The sequence below is a fragment of the Acipenser ruthenus genome, chromosome 45 (assembly GCF_902713425.1).
Source record: "Acipenser ruthenus chromosome 45, fAciRut3.2 maternal haplotype, whole genome shotgun sequence".
In the NCBI taxonomy this organism is placed as follows: domain Eukaryota; kingdom Metazoa; phylum Chordata; class Actinopteri; order Acipenseriformes; family Acipenseridae; genus Acipenser; species Acipenser ruthenus.
In genome coordinates, this window is record NC_081233.1 from 9,046,508 (window position 1) to 9,068,810 (window position 22,303).

At 47.2% G+C, this 22,303-nt stretch overlaps 1 protein-coding gene and 1 non-coding gene across 6 annotated transcripts; both read left to right on the top strand.

Annotated features, from left to right (window-relative positions):
• Nucleotides 1-161: 161 nt before the first annotated feature.
• LOC117401028 (la-related protein 4) lies at nt 162-20,831 on the top strand. 5 transcript variants are annotated; one of them, XM_059013497.1, is made up of 17 exons: nt 162-612; nt 7,875-8,022; nt 8,342-8,506; nt 9,216-9,300; nt 9,714-9,850; nt 10,606-10,709; nt 10,991-11,101; nt 11,433-11,486; nt 12,404-12,616; nt 12,990-13,093; nt 13,482-13,523; nt 14,021-14,239; nt 14,807-14,858; nt 15,175-15,333; nt 15,653-15,777; nt 16,127-16,334; nt 16,503-20,831. In XM_059013497.1, the coding sequence occupies exons 1-17, from the start codon at nt 490-492 to the stop codon at nt 16,914-16,916; spliced, it is 2,463 nt and encodes an 820-aa protein (XP_058869480.1). In that variant the 5' UTR covers nt 162-489; the 3' UTR covers nt 16,917-20,831. The 5 variants fall into 5 exon arrangements, with proteins under 5 accessions (XP_058869480.1, XP_058869482.1, XP_058869481.1 ...); XM_059013499.1 differs by having other exon boundaries at nt 9,219-9,300; XM_059013498.1 differs by having other exon boundaries at nt 163-612; nt 15,656-15,777.
• On the top strand, nt 10,050-10,182 carry LOC117967109 (small nucleolar RNA SNORA49). The gene has a single exon (XR_004661852.1). It is a non-coding gene; the product is annotated as a small nucleolar RNA SNORA49 (small nucleolar RNA).
• Nucleotides 20,832-22,303: the final 1,472 nt, after the last annotated feature.

Genomic DNA, 22,303 nt, shown 5'->3' on the forward strand with positions numbered 1-22,303 from the left:
AATAAATACAAAAAGGCGTGCTGTGGTCCTGTCGTGTTAGCCATGCGCGGTTGCTATGCGGGGAGCGTTGCTGTGCGGTTGCTATGCGGCACTCTCTGTGTTCGGCGGTTGCTAAGCGAGGTGAGGTGGGGGGGTGTGTGTGTGAGAGAGGGGTCGCGGTGGCTGCCGGGACGGTGGTGGTGTGCTTTCTGTCAGCGAGTGGCGCGGTGCTGCGCTCCCGAGTGTCTGCTTCTGTCCTCCGGCTTGGAAAGCAAACTGCACCCCGCGGATCGAAAAATCAAACCGTGAACAACACCCGACGTTGTTTTTGTCGATTGTATGTCGTGTCTTTCTTTTTTTTTTTTTTTAAAAAGCGATTCAGAAGGAAGATAAATAAATAAATAAATAAATAAATAAATAAATAAACATCCTACGAACAGTGGTAGAACATTTTCTTTTTTGGACCGAGAGAGTCGGAGGGGAGGGGAAGCAGGGCGCCAGCAGCTGCCGATGAGTTCAGAGCGGGTCGAAGTGGAGCAGCCGCCGCCGCAGGAGCAGGAGAAGGAGGCAGAGACCAGAGCCGAGAGCCGAGGAGGGGACGGAGACAACCGCGCACCCGAGTCCGGCAGCATGGTGAGTAGAAGCCAGCGAAAATACACCTGGAGACCCCCCCCCCCCCCCCCCCCACCCCGAACCGGTTATATATTATTGATATGTTGCATTGCAGTCGGGGGTCCGATTGTCACATATTAACTAGGTGTGTATCTATCCGTGTGTGTGCGTGTGCATAAGCCTTTACAGAGATCCGTGCCAGAGTTAGTCTCTCCCCTCCCAAAATAAGTTGTGTTTTTCGTTTTGTTTCGTTTTTGACGGACGCGTTGCATGAGTTGAATCGTTTCATTGCTGCTATGCGGATATATAGGGGGGGCTGGTGTATGTTATACCGCGATACCAAGTATAACCCAGATAAATATTATATAAATGCATGTACAGACCGGTGCTATCGAGGTGTGGGGGGTTTCGATCGGAATCTGGGGATTTTAAAGTTTGAATTCGGTGGCTGATCGCTTTGTGTCGCCTCAGTTAGGCAGGGGGGGTCTGTAATATTTGGCACATTTGATGTGACGGGATTGATTGCTGGTTTAAATCCCGTTTTGCCGGGTGATCGGCGCCCCATATGGAGAAGGCCACAGCAAGGCCTAGTCTGAATGCACGAAACCCGAAGCCTGCGATATCAAGGCGCTCTGTTATCAATATAACGAGGCGACCAGGCGGGCAACAAATACAGCTTCCCTGCGCGGAACGCGTGGATCTGTGCACACCGCGGTGTGATCGGGTCGGTTTGGGTTGAGTTATCGGTGAAAGCGGCTCAGTTCCTCTCGGGGACATACCCCCCCCCACCCCCCCCCCCCCCGGACAAATTAAATAAACCGAAAGCACATGGCGCCGGTCGCGACCTCCCGCAGTGAACCGCAAATGTGTGGAAATAAAACACATTTGTAGCTGTATTTCTCTCTGTGAAATATTATCGGTAATTAATTGCGTCTCTTGCCCCCCCGGGGGTGGGGAGGGAGGGGGAGGTCAAATTGACCTAAACCCGGGCAAGCGAGGCCCGTAGACTAGGCCTGTGTGTGTTTTTGTAGGACACTGATCTGATAAGATCGCCCTTGTTTTTATTGGAGAAGACTCGCACAATACTTTTATTTTTCCCATCCAGAGCTACAATTTTGAGCATTTTATGACGCACTGGCCCGGCCGAATCAACCCCCAATTCACTTTTTAATTGATTTCGATTCTAATTCGAAGCCCTTTTGAACTGATTAAAAGGGGAATGCGAATTGAACTAATTGATTTTAAAAAGTTATTTAAAAAAAAAAAAAGTAATTTACCCCAACACTGACTGACTGACTGACTGGTGTGTTTTGTTTTGTTTCAAAAGACGTACATAATCATGTGGGTACACGTATCTCGAATTAATAAGAGGCATACTAATTCAAACTCCAGCTCCACTGGTTCAGACTAACGACCTCAGAGTCCAATGTTCACAGAGAAGCCCAGCATGCAGCACCATCTGTGATTGATTTCGCTTGGGTAATGTTTAGCTAAAGGTATCTTAATTTAGTACAGTATGGATAAAGGACACAAACATTGGAGCACACCACTCATTTTGTATATATATATATATATGCATGAGAGCGTTGTAACCCCTAGCTGAGGAGGCATATCCCAAGTGACCGCACCCCTGGAAGAGTGTGACACACAGGAGGCTTAACGAACCACTGATCCGAGTGCAGGGAATAAGACTCCTGTTGCGAAGCAGGTTCCCTCGTTCCGGGTTTTCCAACGAGCTGGATTATCCCCATTGAGTGTGTCTCTTATTAAACTCACAGTAGAAACTGCTATACAACGGGAGTCTCATTTCCATCCCTGTGCTTGTACGATCACAGCCAAGCAGTGAGGCTGTGAGTGAAGTACACAGGGCTTGGCTGATTAATGAAGTGTATTTATAGCAACCGTGTCCGCTGAGAAAGCATTTCAAGGGAGTTTCATTAGCCGCTGTGTGTATAGGTAACAAGCTCGGGTGTGTCTTATTAACTCATAGTAAAACCAGGAATGGATCAAACCGCTGTGCAACAGGAGTCTTATTCAGGGATGGTGATAAGACTCCTGTTGCACAGCAGTTTCACCCACTCCAGGTTTTACTACGAGCTTGATCAGCCACAGTGTGTGTGGGTAACAAGCTCAGGTGAAAGTCTTATTCAAATCTCGCGGTGTTTCCCTTAGGGACACAAACCCGGATCCTTTCCTGTACAGCTTTTGACGTGCGTAGCAACATGAGCCGTTCCCAGCCCTCATTTCTACGTGATCTTCCTTTGAAAATCCTCAGCTTGTGATTAGCGAAGCCCAGAACCTCGATGGATTCTTTATTTCAATTCTCAGGGTCTGTGACTCCATCAGGAGGCTTCCATCGCTGCCCTGAAGCCTCCTGTAGAAACCAGAGCAGGGGTTAATTAGAACGACGGCATGTTTTGCTGAGTGTTGATTTGTCAGATTAGTTATGTTGCAGGAATTCCACTTACACAGAGTAACACAAACCACTTATGTAGTAAAAAAAAACAAAAAACAAAACAGGGAATGGATCAGACAGCTCTGAATGTTCTTTGTGTCCGTGGTGCACGATGTGTCTGGTAGGTGACTCCCCCAGAGTGTTTTTATTTTTTTTAACCCATTTCAAGCAGCGTTTTCTGTGTGCTGTCCCGGCACTGCAAGCAGGCTATCGTGAACCTTTTTAAAAACCCTTCTGGCCCCAGCTAGCTAGGGCAGCCCCTCGGGCACGCTGCTTCCACCCAGCCCTGCTCATGGTGGCTCTTTCTGGGTCCTTGGCTGAGGCGCTGTCCTTGCTCTGCTAGTATGGCACTGCAGGTATAACTTGAATCAATCCTAACATGTTGCATCCTAGTTCATCTTTCAGTAGTATTGTTTACAGTTACTGTGAACATGTTTTTAAATGTGTGTCTTGCATTGCAACCCTGTGACGTCTGGAAGTCTCCTTGGGTACAGGTGTCTGTCAGATAAATCCAACGTGGTGTTGAATTCAGGCTGAGACGCGTGCAACCAGAGGCAGGCAGATCGTGTCTAACCTTGTGAGTGTGATTTGCAGGGATGGAAATAAGACTCCCGTTGCATAGCAGTGTGATCCATTCCTGGTTTTACTAGGAGTTTAATCAGACACACCTGAGCTTGTTGCCTAGACACACTGTGGGCTGATCAAGCTGGTAGTAAAACCTGGAATGGGTGACACTGCTGTGCTTTATATATATATATATATATAATGAGAGATTCACAATCACAATCGGGCTGCTGGTTACCTGACTACATGAGGAAAGAGCTCAACACAGACAAGTTTAATAAGAACAGTAATGATTTGGTTAATGAGAGATTAAGCACCTCCGGTCTGATTTGGCAGAGCATTGACAGGAAGCATGGCGCTGTGGGACACAGTCTGATTTTGAACACGGGACTCTGACCCCCCCGCCCCGCAGCATGATGGCGATTAATTAATTAATACATCGTCACCGTCGCACAGCGAGGCTCCCAACACTGGGAGTGAAGCTCAGAGTGGAGAATTATGAAGCAGCAGGATTAACACACAGGACTGTGCTGAGCCGGCCAGGATCGGGAGCAATTGCTGCTTTTTCAAATCATGTTCCATTTCAAATTGCTTTTCAAAAATTAATTCCCAGTTTCTAAAAGGGAATTGTAATTTTTTTTTAATGAGAGACGAAAGGCTAAATTATAAGGGCAGTAGTGTGGAGTAGTGGTTAGGGCTCTGGACTCTTGACCGGAGGGTTGTGGGTTCAATCCCCAGTGGGGGACGCTGCTGCTGTACCCTTGAGCAAGGTACTTTACCTAGATTGCTCCAGTAAAAACCCAACTCTATAAATGGGTAATTGTATGTAAAAATAATATGATATCTTGTAACCATTGTAAGTCGCCCTGGATAAGGGCGTCTGCTAAGAAATAAATAATAATAATAATAATATAAATGTGAGATCTGTCGTATGGTTAAGTGCTTTATTACATATATAATAGGTTTTTGTTTTGAGTTTCAAGTGAGTTTTCACTAGTGCAGAGACCTCCTGTCTGTCTTGCCTGCACGCTCCCTGCGTGCAACGTGAGTATCACGCCGGCCATGCACACGTGACCGGCCATGCTGCCTCAGGTGCCCCGGAAAGGAAGCCGTGCGCGTCGCGGTTGACAGACAGCCGTGTCCTCCAATGAGAGAGCGCGGATTGCGGCGCGGGTTGGCGTGAGAGGGAGAGCGGAGCGGAGCGTGCAGCATGCATGCAGCAGCACGGGCCCAGCTAGCTTCCTTCCGAGTGTAAAACACGCCGCGCCGTGCAAGAGCAACGACACCGTGCGACAGCAGCATCTCTCGAGCAGGCTGGGATACGAACGCAATGCTGTTGTTTATGGAGGTGAGCTTATTTAAATGGGATTGGGGGCGAGAGATGCATATATAATTAATGCAGGGATGGGAATGAGAGAGGAAAAAGAGGGAACCGGTTTAGCCAGCTGAAGGCCGCATGATGGGTTTTTTTCTTGTCGTGTGTTTTTTTTTTTATCTGCCGATCGTTTCGTTTCTCTGGTTGCACACCTGTTTGTGATTGTATATAGTCTAGGGGTGGATGTGTGCAGGCTTTTGCTATAATAGGGCGATTGACTTGGGGTATTCAGAGCTAGTCCCATGTGCGAAATCCCATGAATGCGTTGCCGGTAAAAAGGGAGGGTGGGGGTGGGGGTGGGGAGAAGGGAAGCACTGAGAATGGGGAGGGGAGAGGAGGGGAGGGGAGGGGAGGGGAGGGGGGGTGAATCGAGAGGGGAGGGGAGGGGAGGGGAGGGGGGGTGAATCGAAAGGGGAGGGGAGGCGAGGGGAGGGGGGTGAATCGAAAGGCACCGCGTGATGACCTCTCTGTCTTTCACACAAACAGAGTCGAGTCTTGTGAAGCCTCCGACCCTCGTCCCCATTTTGAAGGTTATCTAGCAGAAGGACTTTGGATGAGTCAACAGCAGCTCTCTCCCCCCGCCGCGACTCCGCCTGTTAACCCCATGCTGCCCGATCGGAGTTATGAGAGAAATGCGGTGCTTGCATGGATATGAGCGCCGTGTTAGAACACGCATCGACGTCACTCCGCGTCCCCGCGTCGCGCACATTACTTTACATGTCTCTTCAAGTCTCTGCAGTCCGGCGTTTCCTTTATCAGACTCCTATTAATTAAAGAGGGCGTCGTGGACTCGCTTTTGCAGGTGAGTGTAAAGTGCTGTATAAAATATTTAAAAACAAAAAACATTTTTATAAAATAAATAGTAATAACAAACAAATAATACGCGTAATAATTCTCGCAAGCAGGAGTAGCGAGCGATACCCTCGATACATTAAGTAAATGTCATGCGTGTGTCGCCCGTAATATTTGACATGTGCCTGTAAACTAAATCGACATAGCCGTGCTTTTCATTTTAAAAAGCCCTGTACCTTTCCCCCTCGCCTTCATAGTGGCGCTATCGTCGATGTGTTGGTATAGTAGATAATATTAAAATGGTCTTGTCTAAAATCTATGAGAGTAATGTCTATCTCAGTGTCTTCAGTTTGAATTGAAGACCTGGAGAAAGACTTCTAGCTGAATCATTTGTCTTTGAATGTTATATGACTAAGTATTGCTGGAGCGGTGTGTGTGTCTGTCTCTGTGTGTGTGCGTGCATGTGTGTGTCTGTGTCTCTGTGTCTCTGTGTGTCTGTGTCTCTGTGTGTGTGCGTGTCTGTGTCTGTGCGTGTGTGTCTGTGTCTCTGTGTGTGTGTCTGTCTCTCTCTGTGTGTGTGTGTCTGTGTCTGTGTGTGTCTGTGTGTGTGTGTGTGTCTTTGTCTCTGTGTGTCTCTGTGTCTGTCTCTGTGTGTGTGTGCGTGTGTGTTTCCTATAACATAACTCCCACATAGACAGCCTGCGAGTCTCTCCCTCCCTAGTTGTTGTAGACAGCCTCAAGGGCGTTTATTACAAACAGGTTTGCTGGCGTACAGAAATTAAGAAAGACTCAAGTTCTTAAATGCCTGTTCCTTGTTGTGTAATACGGACGCCTACTTCTTTAAAAGCAGTGGCATTATAGCATATAATTAGATAGGTGGGAGGTGAGAGCAGCCTGTTCTTTTTTTAAATTCAGAAGCAGGGATGGCAGTAAGACTCCTGTTTTCATAGCCGTTTTGATCCGTTCCTGGGTTTGCTAGGAGTTTAATAAGACACACGCAGCCTGTTTTTCTGTTTTGACGAGCTCCTGTTAGGATGTGGTTCCCCTTCCTTACTCCGTCTCGGTTGCTAGTCTGGCTGGGCTTGTGTTCCTTCAGGGGTCCGCGTGTGAGCCGACATGAAGAATCGAGGGTCCTGCCGCTGTCGCTGTTTATTCATGACGCGGTGCTTTTGAAATCCATCACAAATCAGCCAACGTCAAGTGAAAACTGCAGGCCATGCTTTGCAGTTGAAGGAAACAAAAAGCAGCTGCCTGTTTTGCTTGTGGTGGAGATTCCCAGCTCCCCACTATGCAGATCTGTGTGGGAGTTAATCAGCTTAGCCACTCCAAATACTAAGACTCATTTAAACTCGTTGTGCTGTCTGTACGTGGAGAGAGGCAGACAGAAGAGAGGTCAGGGGTGAGGCAGTGTTTATAATTTCAGACCGGCACAGATCAGCAGTGAAAATGAAGCGAAATAAGATGATGTTTCTAAAAATAACTGAATATTATGAATGCACGGTTTGTGGGTGCAGGGATGGAAATTAGACTCCCGTTGCACAGCAGTTTGATCCGTTCCTGGTTTTACTGTGAATGTTTTCATCAGATGTATGTAAATATAAAGCATTTCTCCCAGACTGCCTGGCGTTACCTTTAGATGAGCTAGCTCAAGGTTCGTGCTGAATCAAGGTGTGGAAAGTCAGATCTCCTGCTTGCTCTGAAGAGTTTTATAAACACTCCCTGAATGAAGACAGCTGAGCGCCTCCTCAACGGGGTTCTGTTTTTGTGAGGGAGACGTTCCTCTGGTTTGTTTGGTCTCTAAGTGGTGGAGAGATTAGGAGTCTTTAATGACAGCTGGGAGGAGTCGAGTCCTGTTTTTCAATCTCAGTTCCTTTTTAAAATCCATGATCATTGTTGTGATTTGTTGTTCAGCTGGTTTCATTTTAAAGCTGGTTTTAATTGACTGACTCTGACAGTGGCTTCAGCTTCATTTGTTGCCACTGTGAGAAGCTCATTTTATAATTAACGTCATTATGATTGATCCCAGGTCTGATATTATTATTTTTTTTTTGTTGCTGTTTTGAGTTTTATATCGGCGTGTTTTTAATTCAATCGCAGGTAACTTCGAAAGGCGCTGGTCTGAACCCCAACGCCAAGGTTTGGCAGGAGATCCCTCCGGGCGGGACGGGAGCCGCTCCAGACTCCGCAAACGGGACGGACAGCGCCTGGCCGGACAGCCCCCCCGAACCCGGCACCTACACCGAAGGTGAGCCCCAGAGAGAGACCCCCGAAAATCCTGAAGCAGGTCAAACAGAAAGTGTGCTGTTTAACCCCGCCCTGAGCTCATTGCAGAAACTGGAGCGCCGTTCAGTGGGAGAGCTATTGAAGTGATTAACATATCGCTGTGCAGCCCTGCCTGCCTTGCTTTCCATGCTGCTTTGTGATTGGATGCGAACCCTTTCAGTCCTGGCAGGTGCTGCCTCATCTCAGCGCCGTATGTTAACAACCGCACAGGACTCCTAGAATCCCAGTGTGAGGCAGCGTGTGTGTATAATTCATATGTTTTGTCTGTCCCACCCCTCCAGGCTACTCTGAGCTCCCTGCCGATGGTAGCAAGGCGTACAGTGTGATGGTTTCCAGCCTGTCCGAGTGCAGCAGCAGCACCAGCCCTCCCTCCGAGCATTCATCGGTCAACGGCATGGACCCCCCCGAGCTCGTCTTCCCCCTGTACGAGCCGGTCGCCGGGACTGGTCAGTATAGCACACAGAGATGTAGGGACCGGTCACTAGAGCACACGGAGATGTAGGGACCGGTCACTAGAGCACACAGAGATGTAGGGACCGGTCACTAGAGCACACAGAGATGTAGGGACTGGTCACTAGAGCACACAGAGATGTAGGGACCGGTCACTAGAGCACACAGAGATGTAGGGACCAGTCACTAGAGCACACAGAGATGTAGGGACCGGTCACTAGAGCACACAGAGATGTAGGGACTGGTCAGTGTAACAGCGTAACATACAGTCTCAATGTAGCACACGCACCAGTATGCCGAGCCCTCTGATGATTCAAGTATCGCGCTTCGAGGGAATCGGGGGTCGCTGGAGCTGTGGTGTCTCCTCGTATCCTTTCTCTTCCCCTCCCTCCCTCCTCCCCCCTCCCCTCTTTCTGTCCCGTCCCCCCCCCCCCCCCCCCCCCCCCCCTCCCCTGAGCACTGCACCCCCAGTGTGCCCCATCCCGGTGATCAGTAAGATTATGAGATCTGAAGGCTCAGCACCTGAAACCCAACACCAGCTGCATTACAGTTCTGTACAGTCTTCTGGAGTGTGTTAACGTTGGATTTTATTTCTCTCTCTCTCCCTCTAACCCCCTCTCTCTCTCCCTCCCTCCCTCTCCCTCCCTCCCCCTCCCCCCCTCTCTCGCTCTTGCTGTCCCTCTTCCCCACTCTCTCTCTCTGAAGCAGGTGGCTTGTCGGAGGAGCAGCCGGTCCCCACAGAGAACCTGCGCGAGTCTCTGCGGATGCAGCTGGAGTTCTGCTTCTCTCGGTGAGTGCGTCTCCATCTCCGCAGAGCAGCCCAAGCTGGGAGGGGGGGGTGGCTGGGCTCGTCCGGGTCCGAGCAGCTCATTTATCTCTGAACCAAGTCGGGTCTTAAAGGATCCCAGTGATTCAGCCTCAACAACGTGGCTAGGCAGCCCATTCCCTACCCTCACCTCACCACTCTGTGTGAAGAAGAGTCTCCTTCCCTCTGTCTCCAAGTCTCCAGTCTCTTAGTTTCTCAGCTCAAGTATTCAAAGTCATTTCATTTTGCCCTCGTGTCAAAACAGTATGGGAATGAGACTCCTGTTGCGTAGCAGTTTCACCCATTCCAGTTCTTATTACAAGCTTGATTAGGCTCACTGCGTATAGGTCTTTTTAAACATTGTCTGTCTCTTGCACCCCCCCCCCCTCCCCTGGCAGAGAGAACTTATCCAAGGACCTGTACCTGATGTCCCAGATGGACAGCGACCAGTTCGTCCCCATTTGGACCATTGCCAGCATGGAGGGGATAAAGACCCTCACCACAGACCTGGACCTCATACTGGACGTTCTCAGATGTAAGGGTTAATAAGCCAAGCTATCAAAATAAACAAAGAGAAGATCGATTCAGATCTTTATTTCCCTTGCTGGTCCCTTTGCTTTGTTATGTTGTGTGAAGGTCTGTGTTGAAGTGCTTTGACTGTGAATTCAGGAGCTGCTCTTCAGTCATAGTTACCTGCCTGAGAGTTAGATAGCGAAGTTGTCTTTTAGGATGTGGCTCCCCTTCCTTACTCCAGGCTCCTCTTACGCAGTGGGGGGTCCTGGCATTGTCTGGGGACAGAGCAAACGTCTCGCTTGCTAGTCTGGCTGGGCTTGTGTTCCTTCTGGGGTCCGCGTGTGAGCCGACATGAAGAATTGAGGGTCCTGCCGCTGTCGCTGTTTATTCATGACGCGGTGCTTTTGAAAGAGAATTAAATCATCCTTGATCTTTAACTGAGCAAGTAGGTGCTGGCAATTTTTTTTTGCAGAGATGGAAATAAGACTCCTGTTGCATAGCAGTTTGATCCATTCCTGGTTTTACAGTGAGTTTAATAAAACACAGAGCTTGTTACCTGTACACACTGTGGCTGATCAAGCTCGTAGTAGTAAAACCTGGACTGGGTGGCACTGCTGTGCAACAGGAGTCTTATTTCCAGCCTGGCAGAAGGATTTATACACAGTAGTGTTTTCGCATGAAACTCAGAAGCACCCTGAACAAGTGAGATCCCACAGATTCTGTCTCCTTGATTTAACTGGGCTTGTTCTTTTTTTTTAAATGCGTTTCCTCTTCTAGGTTCACCGATGGTGCAAGTCGATGAGAAGGGAGAGAAAGTGAGGCCGAACCACAAGCGCTGCATAATCATTCTGAGAGAGGTTCCAGAGACCACCCCTGTCGAGGTAACGTTGTAACAAAGAAACAGGCTTTAGGGCTGCTGTTTATTTGTGCAGTTAGTAACTCCTTGCCATTGCAGTGCGCTTGATAGCTTTGGCACACCTGCGTAATTGTAGCTTATACCATATAATAACAGTGCTTTACATAAAATAACTATATGAACATCATTTAGATATTTAACATCAAAGAAGCTACAAAAATGATATTGCAAGTGTCTAGCGGTAGCCATGACAGTAGTACAGTCCTGTTTCATGTTTTTTTTTTTTCTCTCTTTGTTTTGTTTTAGGAAGTCGAATTCCTGTTTAAAAACGAGAAGTGTCCGAAGGTGATCAGTGTGGAGTTCGCTCACAATAATAACTGGTACATCACATTCCAGTCCGACACAGACGCGCAGCAGGTACGCATGCCATCTCTTCATATCCTTTTTATTTTTTTGTTCTAGTGATGTAAAAAACTTAAATTCAAGCCCTTCTTTTCAGCATCTTACCGGCAGACCAAGGGAGATGTATGGTGGTTAGAGGCTTGACATGCTAACAGACCACTGCTGTGTGACACAACCACACACACACACACACACACACAGAAAAGTGCCATCGGATTTTAAGTTTCTCTTGGCATTTCTAAAGCTGAGGGAACACGAAGCCTGGATTTCATTGTAATTGTTTTTTTTTAGTTAGTGATTGTAATGTTTGAAATGAATGCGCTCTCTCCTCTCTTTGTCTGTTTAGGCTCATAGATACTTAAGGGAAGATGTGAAAACATTTCAGGGGAAGCCAATCATGGTAGGTAGCTGACTCTGATGTCTAGCTGTGTGGTGTAGCCGTATTGCATTGCTGTGCTTTATCCCCGAGTCTCCAGCGGCTGCCCTGTTCTTGCCCCTGTGATGATCAGTATCGCGCTTAGAAGGAACCTGGCACTGCAGCTGTGTGGCTCCCTCTCTTCTTTTTCTTTCTGCTTTACTTTTTCTTTCTTTCTTTTAAAACTCCTCCTTTTGTTCTCTTTTTCTCTTTCTTATTTTTTCGTCCCCCCCCCCCTCTTCCCCTCCCCTCTCCCAAGCTGCACAGTTTGCAGACAGCCTGTCCTGATGATTGCAAAGATTATGAGATCTGAGGGGATGCTGGGCTGACAGAAGGCATTTGAAAAGTTGGAATGCTTGTCATTGCTTTTGCAGAGCTGCTTTCAGGATTTCTAAGCAAAAGGAAGTGGGCCTGGGTGACCCACAACCTGATGACTCAAGGACGGGAATAAGACTCCAATTGCAGAGCAGTGTGATTCATTCCTGGTTTTACTAGGACTTTAATCAGACCTGAGCTTGTTCCCTATACACTAGCTAATCAAGCTGCTAGTAAAACCTGGAATGGGTGAAACGGCTGTGCAACAGGAGTCTTTATTTCCATGCCTGTAACGGGCAGGTCTGCATTTAAGATTCCTCCATTAGTGTCCTGAGTGTGTGAGTCTCATTTCCGTCACTGGGAAGACATTTTATCAAAACCTTTCTCTCTATAAGATAGCATGTAAAACCTGGAAGGGAAGTAGTGAGACCTGTGTTAATCTCTCTCTCTCCCTCTTTCTCTCTCTTCTCTCTCCTCTCCTCTCTCTCTCTCTCTCTCCCTCTCTCTCCCCATCTCCCTCTCTCTCTTCTCTCTATCACTCTATCGCTCTCTCTCTCTCTCTCTCCTCTCTTGCGTTTGCGTCCCAGGCCAGGATCAAAGCCATCAACACGTTCTTTGCGAAGAACGGCTACCGCAGCGTGGACTCCAGCGTGTTCTCCCAGCAGACCCCGAGCCAGACCCCGTTCGGCTCCCAGCTCTTCATGCAGCCGGTGTACAGCCCACAGCAGCAGTACCCCCTGTACGGCATCGTGCCTCAGACGTGGACCCCCTCACCCACACCCTACTTCGAGACCCCGCTGGTGAGCACCCCCAAAACACTGGATACCACTGAGACTGTGCTCAGATTTTACACCCCATTCCTATGTGTGCACTAGAGATTGCATTGCTCAAATGCTAGAGCACTGATTTCTGTATATTGAGTGCTTTCTGATAGATAGATCAGGGGCTGACAGTCAGGGGAGGGTCGCTGGGGTCGATCGATTCAGAGTGACAGGAGTGAAGAAACAGCAGCTTGGGTTTGTGATGATCGCTGCTTCTCTTAGACTCTGTGCAGAACAGCGATCTACACAAAGTAACCTCTTCATGCTGCGCTATTAGCTGTGCTGGTGGGGAGGTAAGCTAGTTAGTTAACATGTTAACCAGATGTTTGTTTTTTTTTCTTCCTGAATCCAGGCCCCGTTTCCCAACAGCAGCTTTGTAAACGGATTCAGCTCTCCCGGGAATTACAAACCGAACGGCAGCTCCTTGAACATCCGACCTCCTTTCCACAGAAACCGGTGAGTGAGCGCGGCGCCCGACCTCCTCCACGCATCTGTAACTGCATGGGAATAGCTGTCTGGGAGCTCTGCAGAGAGACATGCAGACACACGGCAGGAATGCGTTCGTGTTGGTTCTCGCTAACGCTGCCATCTCTCAGCCATGCCGGCGCTGTTTTCTAAGCGCAGCGAGGCCCCTCCGGGCTGAGTGCCTTACTGCGCGTTTTTAATAAGATGTAAATTCTTAATTTAAAAATAAATGAAAGAAATCCTGGTACAGCTTCGTCTCCATCGATCATCTCCATTAATGTCCATTCAGTCTTGGTCACCCTTTGCTTTCTGTGTCTTATTTAATAATTGCTCTGTCTCTCTCTCTCTCTCCCCCCCTCTCTCTGTGACTGTCCCGCAGTGTCCCACTGTATTCAAGAAAGAATGTAATTAATAATTACAGGTACTGCCACGGCACAGAGTGTTATTCATGCTGTAAACATTTTCAGGGTGTTTTTAGTTTTTATTATTTTATGTGTTGATTTTAGTTCTGTCTGAACTGCTACAGATCCGAACACAGAATAAATAAGTCTTTGTTTGACACGGCAGAGCCAGGGCTTGAGTTAAACAGATTGAAGGAGGGTTGGAAAGGCAGTGTGATCGCAGTTCTGACACCTGCTTTCGTTTTGAAAATTCATCTGGGAGGTTTATTTTTAATTATTATTTTTTTTATTCCTTGTGTTTTTTTATTTTTTTGGTGTTACTTTTCCCCCCCAAGCACATTTTTTTTCTGGCTGTGTTTCTGCATCTGTTTTCTTTCACCCATTATCAGGGATGGGGTCAATTTGAGTTCAATTCCATTTCTGATTTTGTTGGGGTTTTTTTTAATCAATTCATCTGTCATACAGTTTTGATAAACTTCCGTTATAAAGTGACGCTGTGTGTAACCCTCCCTCCCAGGAACCACATGAAGCCCCCCCCTCGTTCCTCGGACGGGGGTCCCGCAGTGGGGGGAGTGGCCCCCCTGGTGGAGGGTCTGTGCGGCCGCAGCCCCCTGACCCCCCGGCACCAAGGCTCAGTCCTGGGACCCCCGGACCAGGGCAGTACCTACTCCGTGAAGGAGCCCCACACCCCCCCCTCGGAGCAGAACGGAGACTGCAGCCTTGCAGGCAGGGGCAGGTGGGTTCAGAACTTGTGTAATACCTGTTAGATCTCGGGCTGTTCTGAGTTTTAGTTGATGTGAACAAGACTCCCGTCTGCAGAGCAGTTTGATCCATTCCTGGTTGTGCTGTGTTTAATAAGACGACACCCCTGAGCTTGTTACCTAGACACACTGGGGGCTGATCAAGCTGGTAGTAAAACCTGGAACGGGTGTAACTGCTGTGCAACAGGAGTCTTATTCCCATCCCTGTTGAATTGACCATCGCTGCATATGCCTCATGCTTTTGGAGCAGTGTTTGTTTTCCTGTTGCTTGTTTTTGGCCCAGTGATGAGAAACCGTTGCGCATAGAGGGACACAGGCAGGGCTGTGTAGTGAGCTGTTCCAGGGGTGTCTACACCATCCCCCCCCCCCCCTCCCCAGTCTCCTTCCCCTCCCCCCCCCGGAGCTGTGCGCTGCACTGCGTAGCCTGACCCAATGAGCGCTAAGATTATGAGATCTGAGGGCTGTCTGTTTTTTTACACTGCTTCCCCCGCCTCAGCGTAGGGGTTTGTACTGATCTGTGCTTCCCTTTTGCTCTCGCACAGAAAAAGCACTTACCGTGGAGGGAGGAGGAGAAGAGAGGATGAACGAACCGTGGTGAGTGTTGGACGAAGAGAGGCTCGGGATCTTTATTTATTATATTACAGACTGCGTCTGTGTAAATTCTGGTCTAACGTTTTACTCCGGGCTGTCTTGCTCCTCTTAAGATTCGTGACGTTTTAATCAAGCTGTTTAGTAAAACGTGGATTGGCTGAAACTGCAATGCAATAGGAGTCTTATTTCCATCCCTGAGCCAATTGGAAGGGACTTGAGCTAAAATGCTTCCAGAAACAGTTCTTGCTGGTAATATTGATCGATGTGGGCCATCGAGACGCCTCTCAGTTTAGTATTTTTTTTTTTCTTGCTGTTTCAGAGGCCTCCGGCGCTCTCTGAGATCAAAGTCCAGCCCCCCAAATTCGACCTGGCGGCAACCAGCTTCCCTCCCCTCCCAGGCAGCGTGGTGAGCACCCAGGGGGAGCCAGTCCTGGAGAACAGGCTGTCGGACGTGGTGCGAGGGATCAGCAGGGACAAGGTGAGCCGCGGCACGCACGCACGCACCCACCCAAACACACACACCCTCCCTCTCACGGGCTTGCAGGGATCCGCTGAGAAAAACTACTAAGAGATTTTTTTCGTGAAAAATTAGATTGTTAAAAAGGCTGATGTGTGTAAATTTTTTGAAAAAAAAAAAAAAAATCAGGGATAAACTTTGTTTGACACTTGCAAGTTGTTTTCAATTAAAGTCAATAATTTACCTTAAATAACAGGCCTGGTGTCCAGTTGCATATCAAACTCTGTTTCTGTCTGTCTGTCTGTCTGTTCCGTGCATTAACCTGCCTGCTTGTTGCCAGCAGGAGGTCAGCAAGGTGGATTTGGTGGCTGTTGTGCAAGAGGAGCCCGTGGCCGTCGCTGCCACGCTGCACCCCGCCACAGGCAAGCCTGCGAGCACTGTCTCCAACGAGCCCCCCCAAGCAAGGTAACCCAGCTGAACAAACACTGAGCTCCGAACACACTGGGTGCGTTAAGTGAAAGAACTTCACGGCACGCTAAGTCCCGCTCCCCCTGAGCAGCTCAGAGCTGCAGAGCGGATTTCATCAGTGATCCAAGTGAGAGGAAAAACTCGCTCTGAGTCGCTCGGTTACTTCACACATCCACTGCCTTCCACGCTGCAGCCCAGCGCTTTCTCTCTTTAGCTTAGCTCTTTGCTTCTTTCTCTAACCAGCTACCTAATCCCGGATGAAACCTAATTCAGACTTTTTTTCTTTGAACGTTTTTGCATTTAGAGTGTATTGGTGATGTAATAATAAGTATTATTATTGTTCTAGTGTGGTCCTGCCGGAGAAGAAGCCAGCCGTGGAGGTCCCAGCCCCCAAAGAGACGCCCCGCTCGGCCCCCCCTCCAGTGGTCATGGCCCCCCTGCCCCTCGCTGTTTCCAGACCCCCCCGGCCGGCCCCCAGCGCCCCCTCTACACAGCCCCCAGCCCCCGCCACCAGCCCCAGCCCCACTGCAGCCATCGCAAGCAACCCTGCACTGGTACGAAAGGTTCCACATGTAGGGTGTCTCCAGCTGTGTGATCACACTAATACCGTCCTTTTTATAAATGACGAATACAAACACAGGATAACTTTTCAATGTTCAACATTCAAATAACTACATTTCTTAACACTGAATCTCTCTCTCTTCCCCACCCCCCCTGTTCAGGAGTCCCGGAAACTGAGCTATGCTGAAGTGTGTCAGAGACCCCCCGTCCCCGTGACAGCGCTGCCCCTGAGGGAGCTCCGAGGCAACACTGAAGAGCCGGCCGCTGCCCCCGATGATACCACTTCCCCCGTCGCCCCCGCCACAGACAAACACACTCCGCAGCAGCAGCAGCCTGGCCTGGGTAAACTCCCTGCAGACAGCTACGGCAAGCCAGAGGGGCGATCCAGGGATTCGTACAGGAACAACGGGCCGCTGAGAGGGAGCGGCAGTGGGATCAAACTGCGGGAGCAGCAACGCCGCCCCTTCCCCTCCTCATCCTCCTCCTCCTCCTCATCCTCATCCACTCGCCGATCCTCTCCTCAGGGAACGGGCCGACGCTTCATCGGGAAAGAGCAGAATGTCCCGCCACAGTGAACAGGAAACGAGAGAGAGATATTTAAAAAATATATAGAGAAATATATATATATATATAGATCCGTTATTAAATATAAATATATATGTGTGTGTGTACGTGTTTGTTTGTGTATGTATGTGTGAGTGTGTGTGTATATATAATTTATATTTTAACGGATTTAAAAACAGAAAACTGGACTCCTTCATGATCAACAGACTAGCGGAATTCATGGTCCGTGGAACTGTTATGAAGGGAATGCAGCCGAAAATAATTCTATTATTAATAATAATAATAATAATAATGATGATGATGATAATGGTGATGAAAAGTGACTGACTCGTCAAATCAGAAGGAAACAGAAAAACCTATTTAAATGTTATTTTATTGAGGGGAGAGCGGTCTGTGCGCTCAGCCACAGCCGAGGAGGAATCAATCTCTCTGTTTCTTTTTCTGTGGGGATTGGAGAGTTTTGATAAGGGGTTGAGCTTTCAAAGGACCGTGCACTAAGAAAAAAAAAAAAAAAAAAAACTAATTTCATATATATGTATATGTATTAATGTATGTATATATATCAAACTAATCTAGCAAAGGAATCCATGAAATGAACTGCACCCTAATGTGATCTGTTGGGGGGGTTATGCTTGCATAAGGCATGTGTGCAGTTGCAGATTTTTGTTTTAATTTAATTTTTATATATATAATGAAAGGAGAGAGATCCCGGTTTTGCTTGCAGAGATGCGTTCTCTTCGCTTTCTGTCCACGCTTGCTTGCTTGGGTTACAAACACCAACGTTGGGGGCAAAGCTGGGCAGAGCGATCGATCTTCCCGGAGTCTGCGTGACTGAAACTGTGACGTTAAAACGTGCTTTGATTTCTTTCTGATTCTGAATGTATTTAATCAGATTTGGGGTCTGTTTACAGCATTGGTAAATAAAGGGTAGAGATAGAGAGAGAGAGGAGGGGTGGGGCTGGTGTTTGGTTGGCTTGCTTACTTGTGTGAACTTGTATATGCATTCATTGATTCTTTGTGAGCGAGTGCATTCATGGATTTGTAAATCCGGTTGCTGTCGCTCCCTCTTCAGTTATCTTTATTTTTTTTAATTGATCAGTGCTGCTGCATTTTGAGCAGAAATCCGTATTTTGTAATCCGCAACCCTTCTCAAAGTTAAAACAAACGCAGCGTCGGATCATCCCAGACGTGTTTGTCACGCTGACATTTTTTCAGTTGTGTTTACTACAGAAATTAGTTCATTTTTTTGCAAACTACACGAAACTGATTCAAAACTAATGTCAGCTGCAGGTCTGAAAGCGGGTTTAATGCTGATATCTCTGCAGTCAGTAACAGCGTGGCATCTTGCTGGCGTTGTGTCTGTGCTTTCTCAGGCTCTGCTGTGATTGGATGCTGTTTCTCCTGCAGCTGTACCCACGCTCTCTCGTGCAGTCGGTGCTTCTGTCGGAGATCTGTGAAGGACAGAAGCAATGCGGCTCTCTGATCAATGCGCACACTACTGCCCAGAAGCACATGCCATCGGTTTCAGAGGAGAACGCAGGTGGAGTTTGGCTTTGAGACTTTGTGTGTGTTTTTTTTTTAGTTTCGTTTTTTGTTTTCTGCAGCGGTGGTCGGTAGATTAACTTGTGTTTCATGCTTCATTTGGGATGTTGAATTTTCATTCCACGCTCCTTAGATAAAAGCCCGGCATTTGTGGATAGTGAAACACATTTTTTTTTTTGTTTAGTTTAAGAACAGATAGTAATAATGTATCATTTGTTTGTGTTTAAAAAATAATAATTGAAAAATAGGCGATGAAATGCACTAAAAACAACTGTATTCAATGAAGTCTAAAAAAAAAAGAAAAAAAAGAAAATAGTTTAACAAAAAAACCTAAAAACCAACTAAAAGTGTAGTGCGATTGCTTCTCTTTGTAGCCCTAGTTTACTGTTCTGAAGGGCAGCGCGTGCGGTTCGCGGGTGGAGGTGAGCTGTGATTTACTGAGTCCTGTGGAAGCTTCTTGCTGGCAAACTGGACATTCAAGGGTTAACCGTGGGGTCATTTTGTCTGGCTTTTTAAAAAGGAATTAAAATGTTTAAGTACGCCCCCCCCCCTCCCTTTGGTTCTGGAGTTTTAACCCAAGATGTGACCTCTTTTGAGGACGGGGCTACTTTGTCATTTTCTTTTTAAACTGGCATCATTTACCTGTTTTTAATTTTCTCTTTAGCTGTATTGTAATTGTAAAAGTCTAAATGTAACTGTTAATTCTGCAAACGCATCCCTTCAGCTGCTTTTATGATGCCTCCATATAAAACAAGAAGCTTGTGAAGGCACAAAATAAACGTCTTGGTGTTTTCTTCCCCGCATTGAGGATAAAGCTTCATTTTCTCTGCGTCGAGTTTCATAGCGGCTGTGAAATGTCACCGCTGTGATTACAGGCACGTTTCCTACTCGACTGTTCTCAAAATAGGACGCAGCAGTTTGCAGCCAAAACAAGGCCCAAAGAATTGAAAATCCGTCCGTGTGTGTGTGTGTGTGTGGAGACATGTATCCTTACCAACGCAATCATGCGCTGAAAACAAAAGCTGTACAGATTATTTATTTGAATTCTGGAAAGGGCCGGACCACTAAACAATTGAAAGGCAATAAGCAGGTTTTGTGTTGAGAGATGTTTTCTTAGAAGCACGGTGTGTGTGTGCTCGATTCCCCGGCAGAATAGTTTCGGACACCAGTGGCAAGTTCTTGAACCCGAGTCCGGTGCGTTTAGTGTGCCAAGAAAGGGTGCTTGCAGCTTGAACGCCTTTTCAGTTTAGCAGTTGTTTCAGTGTTTTGTTTTTCTTGTAGAGTCACAGTAATCCTGACTGCAGTGGGTTTTAGTTTTTCAGTAAGCAGGTGATCTAGTTAAATTGAGGGGGTGCAGACAGACAGTGCCAACCCCCCACGAGAGGAAACTAATACTCGCCCCTCAATTAACCCATTAAGTGCCTTTGTCCTCATTTCAGGACAGGCTACTTCTCTTTTTTTTTAAGCACTTCTTAATTGCCATCTATACCTGCTATTGAAATTCTCTTTTTAACTATACGGTCAGGGTAACTTTGTACTTGTGTTGACTGCAAAAGTGAAGTCTGAATGTTATGCATGTGGTTACATAAATACAAGGTGACCCTGATTTCATGAAGAATGGATTGGTGGTTCTTCGTGTGGTTTAAGTGAGGTCGCCTCCTCAGAGCGAAGGGGTGCAGCTGCTGTCCCGGACCTTCACGCGCTTTTCATTCCAAATCGACAGCCCCCGTCCCATGTAGGGAACAAGGCAGCACCCCGTGCCCGTCCCAAAGAGGAGCCGGAGGGCTTGAATATTTCCCCCGTGTCGTTGTGGTTGACTTTTATATTGTCCTTCATATCGATTGGAGATCACTCTAGGGTGTTTGATTGCCAGCCCTCCTCAGGTAGAGCTTCAGCATGAAGCTGGGCTGTCACTGGTTTTAACTGTGCTGTGGTGGACGGGCGGGCGGGCTGCGGTGATGGGAGGTCACAGGCACAGCGCAGGCAGAGGGACAGTGCCCTTGTAGTGGACGGCCAATCCTGGGCAGCAGCTTCCTTGGCTGCAGAGGCATTGAAATCCATTTGGCTGATGAAGTGTCTCTTTCAAATGAGACTGCCTCCCTTTCCAAACAAAGTGAACTGACCCCCGTCCCCCCCAAACACACGTGATAATACAAAGAGGGGAGGGGGTGGGGGGGCGTAGCGCTACAGAAATATTCTCTGGCAAGGCCAGGTGCATTCGGAGAACTAATTATGCGCAGTGCGTGTAAATTATTATAATAATAATTATTAATTCAACATTATTCAGCTACAGAATATAGTACTTGAGTAATTGTGATATGAATATATATATATGTGTGTGTGTTTTTCTTGCAAAAGGAATAAATTGTAATGTTTTTATTTTCTTTTTGTTTTAAGACAGAATCCTTATTGCAAATTGATGCATATTTTTTTCAGATCTCTTGTAATAGCAAGAAGCGATGCTTTTTAAAAAAATTCTTTCTATGTGGTGTGTGTGTATATATATAATGAGGGACTGTGGCACAGAGGTGTACTGCCTGTTGAAAAAAATGGGCAAAAACATTGGGAGATCATCCAAAGGGCTGTGACTCGATTCAGCCAGAATGATTTATTTCCGTGACTCTGTGCCAGAGTAACACAAAGAAAACACTTTGAGCAGAGCAAGGGTGGCTGTGTGTCAACTGTTCTTGTGTTTTTTTTTTTTTTTGAAACACACTTAAATGCTGTGAATAGGAAATTGAAACAGCTGACTGGAGCTCGCTCGCAGACACACACACACACACACACACACGATTCAGGTGGGATACAAATACGAAATATGTGGGGGGGGCTTTTTTGATTTTTTTTTTTTTTTTTTTTTTTAGGATCCCCCCCCCCCCCCCCTTTTATTTTACAACCTGGCCGAAACGAAACCAAAAAAAAAAGTTGCTGACCGGATCACAATCTCTTTCCAGTAATAAAAATCAATCGCTTGCTTGGGATGTGTCTGTTTACACCTCTGCTGTGTAAATAGAAAGTACCCTGTATATAGACTCTCTCACACACACACACACACACACACACACACACACAGCAGTTTTGTTACATTAAGTTCTCATTTTCCTTGATGTTTGGATACAATAAACTGGATTAAAATGCGTGAATCATTTTAAGTGTGATGTGATCATGTTTTTTATTATTATTATTATTATTATTATCTGATTTTAAACCGGTGATTGTGTATAATTGTATATACCTGGGAGTGACAGACTGCTGCGCTGTAGATTAATCCGTGCAATGTGTTTACCGCTTTATCAAGCTGGCACCTTTCCTCACAGTGTAGTGAACCAAGTCTCTGTGAATCGGGCTGCAGAACTAAACGTGTTTTTTTTTTAAGCCTCCATAAACCCTCGCAGTGCTGAGTTTCAGAAGTCCCAACGGTTTAGACATACTGGGACCCGAGTGACGTGGTAGACGGGTCTGTCGGGTCTGCGGGTGACGTGTCGGAACCGCTCCCATGTGCTTTACTGGGCTGGGCTGCTTATGGGTGTGTTTTTTTTTTTTATTTGTAAACTTCTTTGTCTTCCAGCACCTTTCATTTCTTGTGTTTCCCGCGAGAGATCGGATCCGTTGTCTGTGGGTCGATCCTGGTTTTGCTGTCTGTTAAACTCGAGAGAGCGCATTCCAGATGTGTGGGTGTTCTGTTTTTGGTATTCTAAATAAATGTAAACTACACCATTGTAAAACTAACACTAGCCGCTTGGAAGAATGCACATGGGGTGAGGATGGGGTTCAAATTCTCACACATCGTGAACTATCTGTCTATCGTGTGTGTGTGTGTGTGAAGGCAGGGAGGGTTATATATATAGTTTGTATA

Bases quoted from the DNA above. Each gene is read 5' to 3' on its own strand.
- LOC117401028 (XM_059013497.1), top strand. From the start codon at position 490: ATGAGTTCAGAGCGGGTCGAAGTGGAGCAGCCGCCGCCGCAGGAGCAG. The intron at 613-7,874 runs GTGAGTAGAAGC...ATTCAATCGCAG, and splicing joins CACCCGAGTCCGGCAGCATG to GTAACTTCGAAAGGCGCTGG. The intron at 9,851-10,605 runs GTAAGGGTTAAT...TTCCTCTTCTAG, and splicing joins CATACTGGACGTTCTCAGAT to GTTCACCGATGGTGCAAGTC.